The sequence below is a fragment of the Ctenopharyngodon idella genome, chromosome 7, assembly GCF_019924925.1.
Source record: "Ctenopharyngodon idella isolate HZGC_01 chromosome 7, HZGC01, whole genome shotgun sequence".
Taxonomy (NCBI): Eukaryota; Metazoa; Chordata; class Actinopteri; order Cypriniformes; family Xenocyprididae; genus Ctenopharyngodon; species Ctenopharyngodon idella.
Window position 1 is genome coordinate 48,471,640 of NC_067226.1, and position 12,455 is coordinate 48,484,094.

General features: G+C 37.3%; 1 protein-coding gene across 10 annotated transcripts in view; it reads right to left on the reverse strand.

Moving 5' to 3' along the window:
* camk2d1 (calcium/calmodulin-dependent protein kinase (CaM kinase) II delta 1) overlaps positions 1-12,455 on the reverse strand; it is a 70,692-nt gene that overhangs the window by 29,654 nt on the left and 28,583 nt on the right. For 6 of the 10 annotated variants that reach the window (XM_051899425.1, XM_051899415.1, XM_051899419.1 and 3 more), the window contains exons 5-7: positions 11,103-11,168; positions 4,255-4,327; positions 98-200 (exon numbers count right to left, since the gene is read on the reverse strand). In XM_051899425.1, coding sequence (XP_051755385.1) covers positions 98-200; positions 4,255-4,327; positions 11,103-11,168 — 242 coding nt within the window. Of the gene's footprint in view, positions 1-97; positions 201-4,254; positions 4,328-7,287; positions 7,361-11,102; positions 11,169-12,455 lie in introns of all 10 variants that reach the window. The other 4 variants (XM_051899418.1, XM_051899416.1, XM_051899420.1 and 1 more) reach the window with 1 other exon arrangement.

Consider the following 12,455-nt stretch of genomic DNA (forward strand, 5'->3'; position numbering starts at 1 on the left):
AAAAATTATGTTCTCTGATTATGTCATTGATCATTTTGTCTTGTTAGCACTTTACATTTTTAAACCAGTGTTGAAAAGCCATTTGTTGAATACTCACCGAACCAGGCCTGCTGGTCTCCCTGCACCTCGATAGCCAGACCGAAATCTGCCAGTTTCACTGCTGCGCCCTTCAGTTTGCTGGCTAAGAGAAGATTCTCTGGCTTTGGGTGACAGACAAAACAAAAGTTGTTTTTATCTCACCTTACATATATTTTGAGAGAATTCATGCAAATTATCTGTGGAATATAAAATAGACAACAAATGACATCAGTCGTCTTCAGTGAACTGATGTCTCATAAAGCAGTTCTCAACTGGTGCAACCTTTGAAATTCGGAGGCCCGTTTCACAGCAGGTGGCAGCAAATCATTGTTTTAATGAGTGAGTCATTGAATCATTCACTCAGTCAATTCATTCAAAACAGCGGATGTGTTCTTTTTCGATTGCAAGTGGAGACCCCTTCTGTTTCGAGGCGAAACAAGGCCGCTACTGCGTGGGACACACATTTTCTCATGGTCTTTAAGCTGCTGCCCAAAGTTTTAAGAATTTAAACCAAATACATTTATTTCTCAAGAATGGAACGACTTACTAATTTGACAACATACTATGATGTTGCATGCTCTATGTATAAACATTAACTAAATTGATAATTAGTCCATAAATAATAAATTTATACCTGTATGATTTTATGCTGTAGCCACATTGGACCGCCATCTTCTGGTCAGACACGGGAATTCATTTGGCGCGCGACTCTCACAGTGCATTATGGGTATTCTCTAGCTGTTGAGTGTACAGTGGTTGTACACCGGATATCGCGGTACATTGTGGGATTGAATGAGAGCACTCAATTTCCACTATGGTTTCGGACACCACTACTAATGGTTGTTCCCTCATATAGAGCCCTATTTAAGGGTATAGTGTGCGATTTCAGACACAGCCTTAGAATTAAATCTACTGTCGTTGTTTCTTTGGCTACACTCTCCGCGACCCACCAGTTGAGAAACGCTGTCTCAGAAGACTTGGGTCAAAATATGCTCAACAAACTTCACAGAAAATGTTTACCATATAAAAGGAAAAAATATGAATATTTTTTTCTATATTTCTAAACCTGACACAGAAACAAAAGAGTGGTTTCTTTGTTCGGACAAGCTCTGATACAACATATTTTTGAACCAAGTCTTCAAAAAAGTCTGTACAGCCTCCAGGGTTATGCAGAACCTCATTTAAATTTAGAATAGTCACACAAACAACACTGCTTTAACTGTACTGGAACTGCAGTCAAAAGCAGTCAAAAACAAATGGTGTTTGTTTCATTAGAAATGTCTGAAAAAAACACATTTTAGATGACAACAAATGTTATAATATCCAAGTGAATGTTTATTTGCAAAAATAATCATTTGTAAATATTTTAATAGGTCAGTAGCAGTCTCTGCATAACCCATTAAGACTGGAGGAAATAATTATACAACTCTTCACATGAGTCATGACAATTGAAAGAAAGAAAGAAAGAAAGAAAGAAAGAAAGAAAAAGAATTATAAACCCGAGCACATACTGAAAACCTTCAGACAACCCCTTTCATATGAGCCTTGTTCATAAATGTATACATTCATAAAGTAATGGTATTAAATGTTGTTTTCATCAACAAATAGCTTCTCACAGCAGTGGAAGTTTCATTTTTTTTAGTTTAGAATTGAATATGTCATCATCAGTCTGAAGGGACTCTTATGTCGGGGGAGTCCAGAAAGAGCAGTCAGATCTTTACTCAAAACCCCTTTTTAACACCAGTGCATTAATATAAGAGGACATAAGGCTAGTTTGTCAGGTGCAGTTAGTTGTTTCAGCATTCACTTTGTGCCTTGTGCAGATCAAGGTGCTAACATGCTAGTAAGTCATGCAGTCATTGCTTTATCAACCCAAACTTTAATATTACAGTGGACAGTCAATCATTTAGGTTCAGATTCTAATCAGATATGCAAATAATCGGATTTGGACTGACAGTGTGAATGTAGCCTTATACCGGCCCAAGTCAGATGAGCCCAACCCTGAGTTTTTGCTCAAAGAGTTGTGAGTTCTAAAATGGTGGGGTTGCAAATTGCAAAAATTCTTCAGAAAATGTTAGTCTCTACTCCTGATTTGGAAAGCCAATGCTTTACTACAGTATTTTTGTCATTTTGCCACAAACAACTTCATAATGAGCAAGTGCAGATAGCCAGTGTTTCATGGTAGACATATATAGGAATGCAAAGTGGTGGAAAATTTCTGGTAAATTTGAATAAACTTCCAAAATTTCCCGAAAGTTTCCAAAAAATCCTGGAAAGTTTATGTAAATTCTGGAAAGTTTCCGGAAATTCTGGAAAGTTTCCAGAAATTCTGGAAATTTTCCGGAAATTGACCAGAAATGTTCTGCCCCTTTGCATCCCTAGACAAACGACACTTAGTTTTCATGTTTACAAATCGTTGCAGATGAAGCGTGCCATTTTCACCAATTTCGCGGCTTTAAAACAGCCAAAATCATATGGATCTTTCTACAAATATTCATCGGCTGGGTTGTTAATGGTGAAACACCGTGGACCGCGTTGCGGGCGGCCTGGACATCATCATTACAATGTATTGTCTTTCTAGTCTTAGCAAAGTAGAAACTATAGTCTTGACTTAGCAAAGTGCTGTTCTTTACGGAGACAGAAGAGTTTACTCCATTTCACCATCGAATACCCGAGGCAAGGGAGGAAACATTATAACTGCGGAAGCTAATTACAGGGGTGTCGAGATAAAATGAAGAATAGCCGGATGTTGTCCTTTGTTAGAGAAGAGAGAGAGAGAGATAATGACGAATAGAGTAGATTAGAGAGCAGATCTATGATTCCTCTGAGGATAATTTGAACAGCAGAATCTGGTTGTACATTATTGCAAGGGCTCTTTTGTTGCCCTACATATTAGCATAATAATCAAACCCTAAGGTCTGCCCTACATGAATAATAATTTGTCCTCATAATCGTACAATATTGCTTTTTGTAAATGGTTGTTACTCAGTCTTTTCGAGTGCTCTATAAAACTTTAATAAAATTACATCAAATGACTTAAGTTCAACATTCTTCAAGCTCATTCTTCAGATTGTTGGAAAACTATAGCAAGGTAACGACAGACCTTCTTTTTGCTAATGAGCTTTCAAGTGATGTTCCTTAAAAGGGATAAATGAGGAAGGGAAGCACATCACAACTGTATTCCGTTTGATTCAAATTTGTCTCTTGCTGGTAAGGATAAGAACTCCGATTATCATGCCGGTTTGTCATGTTGTGCCTATTCCAACAGATCTTCTTCCTTAAAGGAATAGTTTAGAAAAAATAAAACTCTGCACACTCATGTCGTTCCAAACCCTTCCCATAACTCTTAAATCTTGTTTGTGCTTGTTCATATTCAAATATCTGTATTTATAGGCCAATTTTGCCTATTTGTAGTGATTAGAGCCTGACAGGCTGTGATTGTACAGTGTGCTTTTGTTGTATTGAAAGAAAGTCAAATGATTTAGAATGACATGAGGGTGAGTAAATGACAAAGTTTCCATTTTTGGTGAACTCTTCCTTGAATAAGTGTGTATTGTTAAATGGTTGCTAATAGGATAGATGATGGGGAAAGGGGGCAAAGAGAGAAACGTAGGCCTATGAGCTTTGATTTCTGAACCTGAGAATAATATTTTTCTTTTCTAAATTGCTTGTCTGCAATGAACAACCATATGTGAAGACTGTATCATGCACTGTACAAAACACTTTTTTAAATTAAATAATACATTACTGTTTTGTGTCTATTGTCTTTGCTTTGCTTTCTTTTTTTGGTGCAAGTCAGTTCACCATGGTAACGGTGTGACAGCAGCCAATCACAGAGCGGAATCCAGGCCGATGCAAATTCAGGCGAAGATTACAAGAGGAGGGGAAACAATCTCCTGGTTGCACCTGCTCATTTGATTGGCAAATTAGCACTGACAAGAGCCTGTGGTGGTTTTCATCTGAAGATTGACAGAAAACACCATTCCCACCTAATTTATAGTGTTATGATGCAAAACGTAATAACATAACTCAAACTCAGACTTCATATGTTACCAAGCACTTGTATAATCTCATAAGCCATTTTGTAGGCCTTAGTAAAGGCCACAGGTCTTGGATCAGTACAAGAGGACAAAGAAGAAGGACTTGGTGTGTAAGACCCTCAGCATCTCTACTCACCTTCAGGTCACGATGGACCACTCCCATCTGGTGGCAGTGGAGAACAGCCTCAAGGATCTGCTGAATGCAATGACTGCATGCAAACACCAGGGGGTGTGGGTTAGTGACAAGCACACACTCACTATCTGTGCACAGCATTGAGAGCTAGGGAGCATGGGCTTGGAGGTGATGAATAAGACTTCGGAAACGGGCTTCACATTACTTAAAGTTTTAGTGTTGCATTTCAAATGATTATGCAGTAGGGCTGGGTGGAGGCACACCAACAGTACACCTTTTGGATGTCTCCCTTTTTTGACCCATCCATCTCTACTAATGAGCTAATGAGTTTAATCAGGAGTCTTTGACTAGGAAGAGTAGTGTTGTGCGAATGTCTTAGGCTATGTTCACACCGAGTCCAAATCCGATTATTTGTGTATCCGACTGGAATCTGTTTCTAAATTATTGATTGTATCACGACTGTTCAGATCGGAGTTGTTTCGTCCTATGGTGCTCTTTCGTTTTCTGCAATATCTGCATTTGTTTCTATAGCAATGACGTTGAGTTGGAAGGCATACGCCAAAAACAACATCAACAACAGCAACATGGAGGATGTTGTCTTATGTTGTCAACAGATGTTGTTTTATTTACAACATGACTACAGTATGTGTAGCCGTGTTTATTCCATGCTGCCGGCCTCGAAACCTTGTTTCTGCAGTTACTTTCAGCATGTTTCCTATAACAATGTTTGACGTTTATGTTTACATGGCGTGAGAAAGTCACATAAACCACACAAAATCCGATTAGAGCAATCTGGATTTCCAGAAGTACGACTCAAATAGGATTTCAAAACACAGCTCGAAACGGATTTGTAAAAACAGCATTTCATGTTTGTTTTTTTTCTGCCGTTCACACTTGCTAAATATGATCAGATTCAGTTCAGATATGCAAAAATCTCAGATTTGGACTGATAATCTGAATGAGGTCTTACTGTCAGTCATTGCATATGTTATTATACGCATAACAATTTAAGTGAATAGTTGAATAAAAAAAATTACATTTATTTCAGAATGCCTTAGAATTTCATGATTACAGCATACTCCATTTTACAAATATATTTGTACATTCTAAATATAGTATAAAAACATATTGGCCCGGTTTCACAAACAGGGCTAAGATTAAGCCAGGATTAGGCCTTAGTTCAATTAGGATATTTAAGTATATTTTATAAACGTGCCTTAGAAAAAGAAAAAAAATCTTGAGACAAAACAATGGTACTGACATGTTTTAAGATATGCTGCTTTCAGTTAAAACAGTTCATGCATTTTAGTCTGGACTAGGCTTAAGCCTTGTCTGTGAAACTAGGCAATTGTGTAAATATATGTTCACAAATATATTGCAAATATTAATATTTAGGCAACTGGCAGACTTTTTTATCCAAAGCAAATTTCAGTGCAGTTAAAGGGGTCATGACATATAAGAGGTCTTTATTAAAACATTCTGCAAGTTTCATAACTTAAAACATCCTCCTCATTATAAACCAAGCATTTATTTAATAAAGCTCCAAAACCGGCTTGTTTTGATATTGTGGGATCTGTGACGTCACACGGGCAAATACGTTTGCATATGACCGCCTCCAGAGCAAGACATCAACAAAAAGTTATACATCATCGCACCATAAGCCCCACCCACTGGCGTTCAGTCGCTTAACGGCTGACATTTGTGTTCACTGGATGCGAGTGTAAAAGCAAAAAAAAGTAAAAGCAAACAGAATCCATTATAATGACTGACGCTGTCTACACTGATACGGTATACAGATGAGCGTTCAGTTTCTGACATACTCCACGCCCTTGAATCTGTCAACAACAGGACAAATGTAAGAGTGAAAGAACGTTCACTTTGACTCGTCCAGTTTAAACGGCTCGTTTGCGTCTCTGTCCAGACTTCAGAAGGATCCCAGCGATGGAAACTAGTGGATGGTTTATATTAATGCCGTCGCGGATCGCGTCAGAGGATTTTATGTTTGTTCGGAGCATTTGACTGAGGCACAGTGTAATGGAGAGTTCTCAAAGAAACTTTAGTTGACAGATGAAGCAGTCGACTGTATTGGATCTGACAGCTGCTGCATCACAAACCGTGAGTAAAAGATTTCATAATGCTTTGTCTGTAAATGACAGTTTTATATGGATAATGTTTTTAAAAAACGTACTCGCATCAATAGCGAGGGGCCGTTGATACAGTTTCCTATGCAGTGACGTTAGCCAATCATAACAGTGGCCGTTTCCTGACAAGCATTAAAAGAGACGCTCTTTAAAAATTAAAAGTTTATTTCAGACAGAGGATCAGAATGAAGACTAAAAAATAACGTTTTTTCTGCATATATATTTGTTTTTTAATGCTAAAACTTTATTAACATTATAAGTCAACCTCAAGGAACATATTAAAATAATTTTAAAAAATCCATGTCATGACCCCTTTAAAGTATAAATATTAATCAGCACAAGTGCTCCAGAGATTCACAACCTTGGAGTCGTGTTCTAGCAGTAGAAACAGATCAACATGACTAGGCGTGTTATTGCCCAGCCCTACTGTGCAGTGATAAAACATTTGTACATTATCAAATATAGTTATATCTTGCCCATCTACTGCTCATCCACTGCCCTCTCTTGACCAGCTCCCCAAAATCTCAATCCAGAAGTGGTGTTTGCTTGGGCGACTGTGTGCTTGACCCACTAAAGCATTGACTTATGGGTTCTGATACCCGTTTTGCATTTCCATCAAAAAGGGCACAGTCACCATCAACACAAATACACAAAAAAGACAATCCTACAGAGTCAAACGCACAGTCCCCGACTAGTGCTACATGCACAACCTAAGCTGTGAGGTCATCATTTGCGTTTTTACCCCTCAGCCCACAGCCACACACACACGTGTCTCGGTGTGTAGCCGTGTTTAGAGGGATCAGGTCGGGGTGAGTAGAGGAGGCTTCCACAATGGGAACCCACGGTTTGTTATTTGTTCAAAAGAACGGTGCCGGTTTGACCCTGTCATACTAACCTTCAAGTCTCGATGTACAATGCCAGTTAAGTGACAATGATTAACACTCTCTAGAATCTGCTGTATGCAATGACTGTGAGAGAGAGAGACAGCGAGGAAGCCAAAGAAGAGAGATTGAACAGTTCAGCAAGCACAGTCAGAAAATAAATGCAGCTGACAAACAAACAGTGAAAACAGGCAGCAAGTTTAGACCGGATCAGGAACAAATACTGTACTCCAGTCAGTGCAAGGCCGGAGAAAATATAATGATATTTGCTATAAAACTGGTACATTCAATACAAAGGTGCATTTACAATAATATTCCAGCCCAAAATGAAAATCACCCTCATGGCATTGGAATCCCTATTGACTTTTTCTTTCTGTCCGTCTTTCTTCAGTGGAACACAACAGGAGAAATTTGAGCTGATCACTCTTTTACATTACTTTGACTGTGGCTTTCAATAGGACTTTAAAAGCACCACAAAAAAAGTAAAACTTGTGCACTATATTCCTATCCTGAAGCCACATGATAGGTTTGTGTGGTGAACAGCATGGAATTGTTGATCATCTGTAACCGCTGTGACCAGATTGAGTTGAACTGAAGAACCAGGACAGCAAAAGCAACGAAAGCCCAAGAAGATTGTAGAAACCACTGGCACCAATGGGCTCTACGATTGACTTACGATGCATTTGTAAAATTGTGAATTTGTAAAATGAATTGATTCACTGAAAGGATATGACTCAAAACAATCCTGAACTTCTAATGGTGGCAAGAATAATCACAATTATAGACAAACACTGACTTAACTAATAACACACAAACATTGGTTCTTCTCAAAATTGTATTGAAGACATTGAGTGATCATTGACAGCACAGGCTGGAAAAAGTAAGCGAACCGTGATTTCTCAAAAAGCTGGAGTCAATTAAACGAATGAGATTGGATGTGTAGGCTGCACCGTGCCTTATATAAAGGCACACAAAGCCATTTACTGACAAATCTGTTCTTCTCAAGGAAGACTGGTTAGTGGGACCCAAACGCTTTCAAAAGTGTTCATCAATCTGTCTACCAATGTAGAAAAGTTTAGACTGAAGCGGGCATCTTACAAAGATTACTTTAAGAGCACAATGGACAGTCTTGAAAGAGGTGAGAAAGAACCCAAGGATAACAACAACAAAAGACCTTGAGAAAACTCTACAATCTGTGGAAGTTATTGCCCATGTGGCCAGAAAAAAACACTGAACAAGAATAGTGTTCAATGGCGTACCACTGCTGCCAAATAAAAATTTGAGCCATATCTCATGTTTGCCCAGTTGAAACCACTGACATGTTACACAATGCTTCTGGGAAAATGTTCCATGGACAGTTGAGAAAAAAGTTCAACTTTTGGCAAAAATGCACGACGATTTGTTTAGAGGGAAAAAGACACTGCACGCCAACACTGAAAACTTGTTCCTTACACAAGCTTGAATAACTTCAGAATAAAGGGAATATTGAATTGTCTGGGCTACATTTATGGTCCATTTGTGTCCTTTTACATCTTAAATGCTTCTGTCTTTGTTCGTCGTAATTACACAGAAGAGCACGCAGAAAAAGTCTTCAACATTTCTCATTTTATGTTCCACAAGAAAGTCAAATGGGGCTGGAATGACATAAGGGTGAGTAAATGATGACAGAATTTTCATTTTTGGGTGAACTATACTTTTCAGAATAATAAAAATCATCACAGAAGCACACAAAAAGACAAGCTTTAACAACCCAGATTAAGAACACCAACAATGAGCAGCATACAAAGACAAGAATTTGAATCTTAAGCAAAACAAAAAATCCTACAGACAGACTTTAAAAGTACAAATGCTTTGGAAGACATACGGCAGTGCAGACACTAGATCATCTCAGTTTAAATGGTAGCAAACAGATAAATTTATGTATAACATGAGGAATATTATAAAATCGGCTCATTCACTGGCTCTGTGATAACAGACACAACAGAAATAATCATATCATGCACACATTAACACTGATAATAAACTATGGTTCTTCTGTTTTGTGAATTATGAGATGCACTCTATATGTATACTCTATATTTCTATACAAGTTAAGCTCTACCACAGAAAATAATTATGACTTGTCCCTTAGTTGTGTTTAAAGTAATGCACTTACAATGAAAGTTTATGGGGCAAGATTTTCTGACGAGGATCCGTGTGTACAGGATTTAATAGGGCAACGAAGATGTGAGCAGCACAACACGACACGACCAAAGCAAACAGAATCCATTATAATCAGTATAAACACGCTTCGTGAAGCTTCGAAACATTTGTGAATCATCTGTTCTGAACCAGTGATTCAGAGCGCGTTTCAAACTGCCAAAGTCACCAGGCAACAAGATGTAATTTTGTAACAAAATAATAGTTTTTTAAAAAAAATAAAAAAATAAAAACTAATGTAATTTTACTAATTTTTATTAATGTTTTTACTCCACATTTGTGCAGTTTTTGGAGGATTTATAATAATTTTTAAATTTATATAAATAAATTAAAAATATTTTCTAAATAGGTTTTTATACAAAAACAGCTTTTTATGTAAAATTCACTTTATAGAAGACCCACATTTCTAACTTTCATTCATGGGGATAACATGGATAATTTGACATGGTTTAGTGTAAGATTTTTTGAGATCTTTTGTAAAATGCAGTTTTAAAAGTAAAAAGTTATGACTTTTACCAGTAGATGGCTGCAGAGCTCCACTATGTGCTATTTGACTAACTGAAAGACATCTTTTCACAAGTTTTTTTCAGTTGTATTCATATCTAAATATTATGAAATCACAATTGTAACATTTTTTTTTTTTGGTACTGAAAAAAATATCAGTTTTTCAATAATGTTGATTTTGAGGATGAATTTTGTCCATTTTCTAAGCGAGGTCTCATAATGTAACTACTGAAAAACTGATTTTTTTTTTTCAGTACAAAAAATGCTAAACTTTGACAAAAAGTAATTTTTATTGTTACAATTGTGATTTCATAATATTTAGATATGACAGAACGAGATATAACAGATACAGTTCCTGCATCCCAATTCGCCTGCTTATACTGAGCCCTAAAAGTATGTAGTTTTTGTGAAGAAACACACATTCAATTTAATTTCGTATCAGAGAGAAATGTAGCAGCACGTTGATCTGCCAGTCGTAATGATGCATTTAAAAGTTAATGCCCAAATGTATCTTTGTAAAAGTTCACAGTGCTGTTATAGATGAAATATAATGTGGATAACACTGAATAAATATCTTTTCGTCAGGTTAGATATTGATTATTAATCACTCAAACCGCTTTATCTAAACCGCTTTAACCATCGGTCTCGCATATCTGCCATGTTTGTAGTGTTTTAACACTTTTTATTTGTGTTTGTAGTTCTAATCGAATCCTCATCCAACGTGTAATGGGTTGTGGGCAATATTAGCCATTAGAGTGTGAACAGATCTGCACTTCAAATTCTAACCGGAAACTGTAGACCTTCTTTGGAATAATACATTTCAACATACTACGATTTGGGACACACTAATTCTAATTTTGAATACTATTTAGGATGGATAGTATGCGAATTGGGACGCAGCAAGTGTCTTGCCCCATAAACGTCCACTGTAAGTGCATTTTTGTTTGAAAGATTAAAAAATACTGCAGAATTATATTCTGTAGTAACTGACAACATGCCAGAGATGCTGCATATAAAGCTTCATAAATTATATATTACACGCTATATAATACACTACAAAGCTAACTGTGTTTATTTAATTCATGCATTCTAATAAGTGGGGTGAAAGGGGGTTTGTAGCACTAACCTGGCATCGGCCTCACTGTAGTACTCCCTGGCAACAATATCTTCAAACAGCTCCCCTCCTGTGACTCTGAAAAAGTTGCAACACATCAGACAGTCTAATTTCAGCACCTTTAATAAACAGGAAGCTCTGCATGTGAGAGATCTACATTTGCACCTTGGCATGACATTCTAAAGAGAGTAAAAAAGACAGAAGCGACAGGAATGTGTCTACACAACTTGTAAATAGGGGCAAATTCCATTCGAAACTGAGCATCACTCTGCCCTACTCGCTATGAAGGGCAAAGCACTTAAAGTAAGTACTCTGAAGGGCACTTTACACCTTACATGAACACATATGTCACCGCCACTTTCTTCTGATTTAGAATGTTACCTTGACAACACAGCTGCAAAATTAATTATAGCAGTTAAGAATGATTTGGCAAACAGACTTTTGATTAAAATGTTGCCTTTTGGAGTGTCTTTTTCAAATTTATTTAAAACACGGCTTGTATCTTACATAATTTTGCTCATGCGATGCCATCCAGGATCACATGATCATAAACCGCAAAACTTTGTCCTAAAAGTGACGACTGCATGTATGCTTTGCTGGTCTTGTCGAAGGGTGCTTTCCAAACGGATTCAGCTGTTCACTTTTGTTTGGAACGGCCCTTAATGCAGCATCCCCTAACTATAGTGGCCTAACGCGATTAATTATGGAACAAATAATGCATTAAAATTATTATTGCTTTTAACGCACCCGCCCAGACCTGTACGTCATCTTACATCGCATGCAGTTCAGTTATGAACATGATGCAGGCCAACGACTGACTGCTTGATGAAGCCTATTAGAAAACATTTAAAATGCCACTAAAATTCAAGATATCTGGGCAAAAAATGTCCCTGTATGGGGTTTTGACTTGTGTTTATATCACATGACACAGTTTAGCAATATCACATGAGCAAGAGCAATATCACCCGAATATCTGCGCGATTGCAAACCTGATACTGATTTTATACAACAGTTCGCCAAATGAAAATAGTTTAAAAAAAAACAAGACCAGAGCAGAACTTCTGAGCGACACACAGAGGTGTTTCATTACTGAATGAATCCGCGGTTTTTAACAAATCGAGTGAGTCATTGATTCAGTGACTCAGTCATAAAGACGTTCACTTGCTTCATTCCTGAAAGAATCAGCTGTTTGAATGAATTGGTTGAATGAATGATTCAATGATTCACTCATTAAGACAGTGAGCAGCATTTCATTTTTCATTCATTTTCATGACACCTCATTAAACAGTCTGTGTAAGTATACCTGAATGCCACTTCAGATGCAGCATCTGAGAAAAAGAAAATGTTATGGCCTCCTTGTAGACT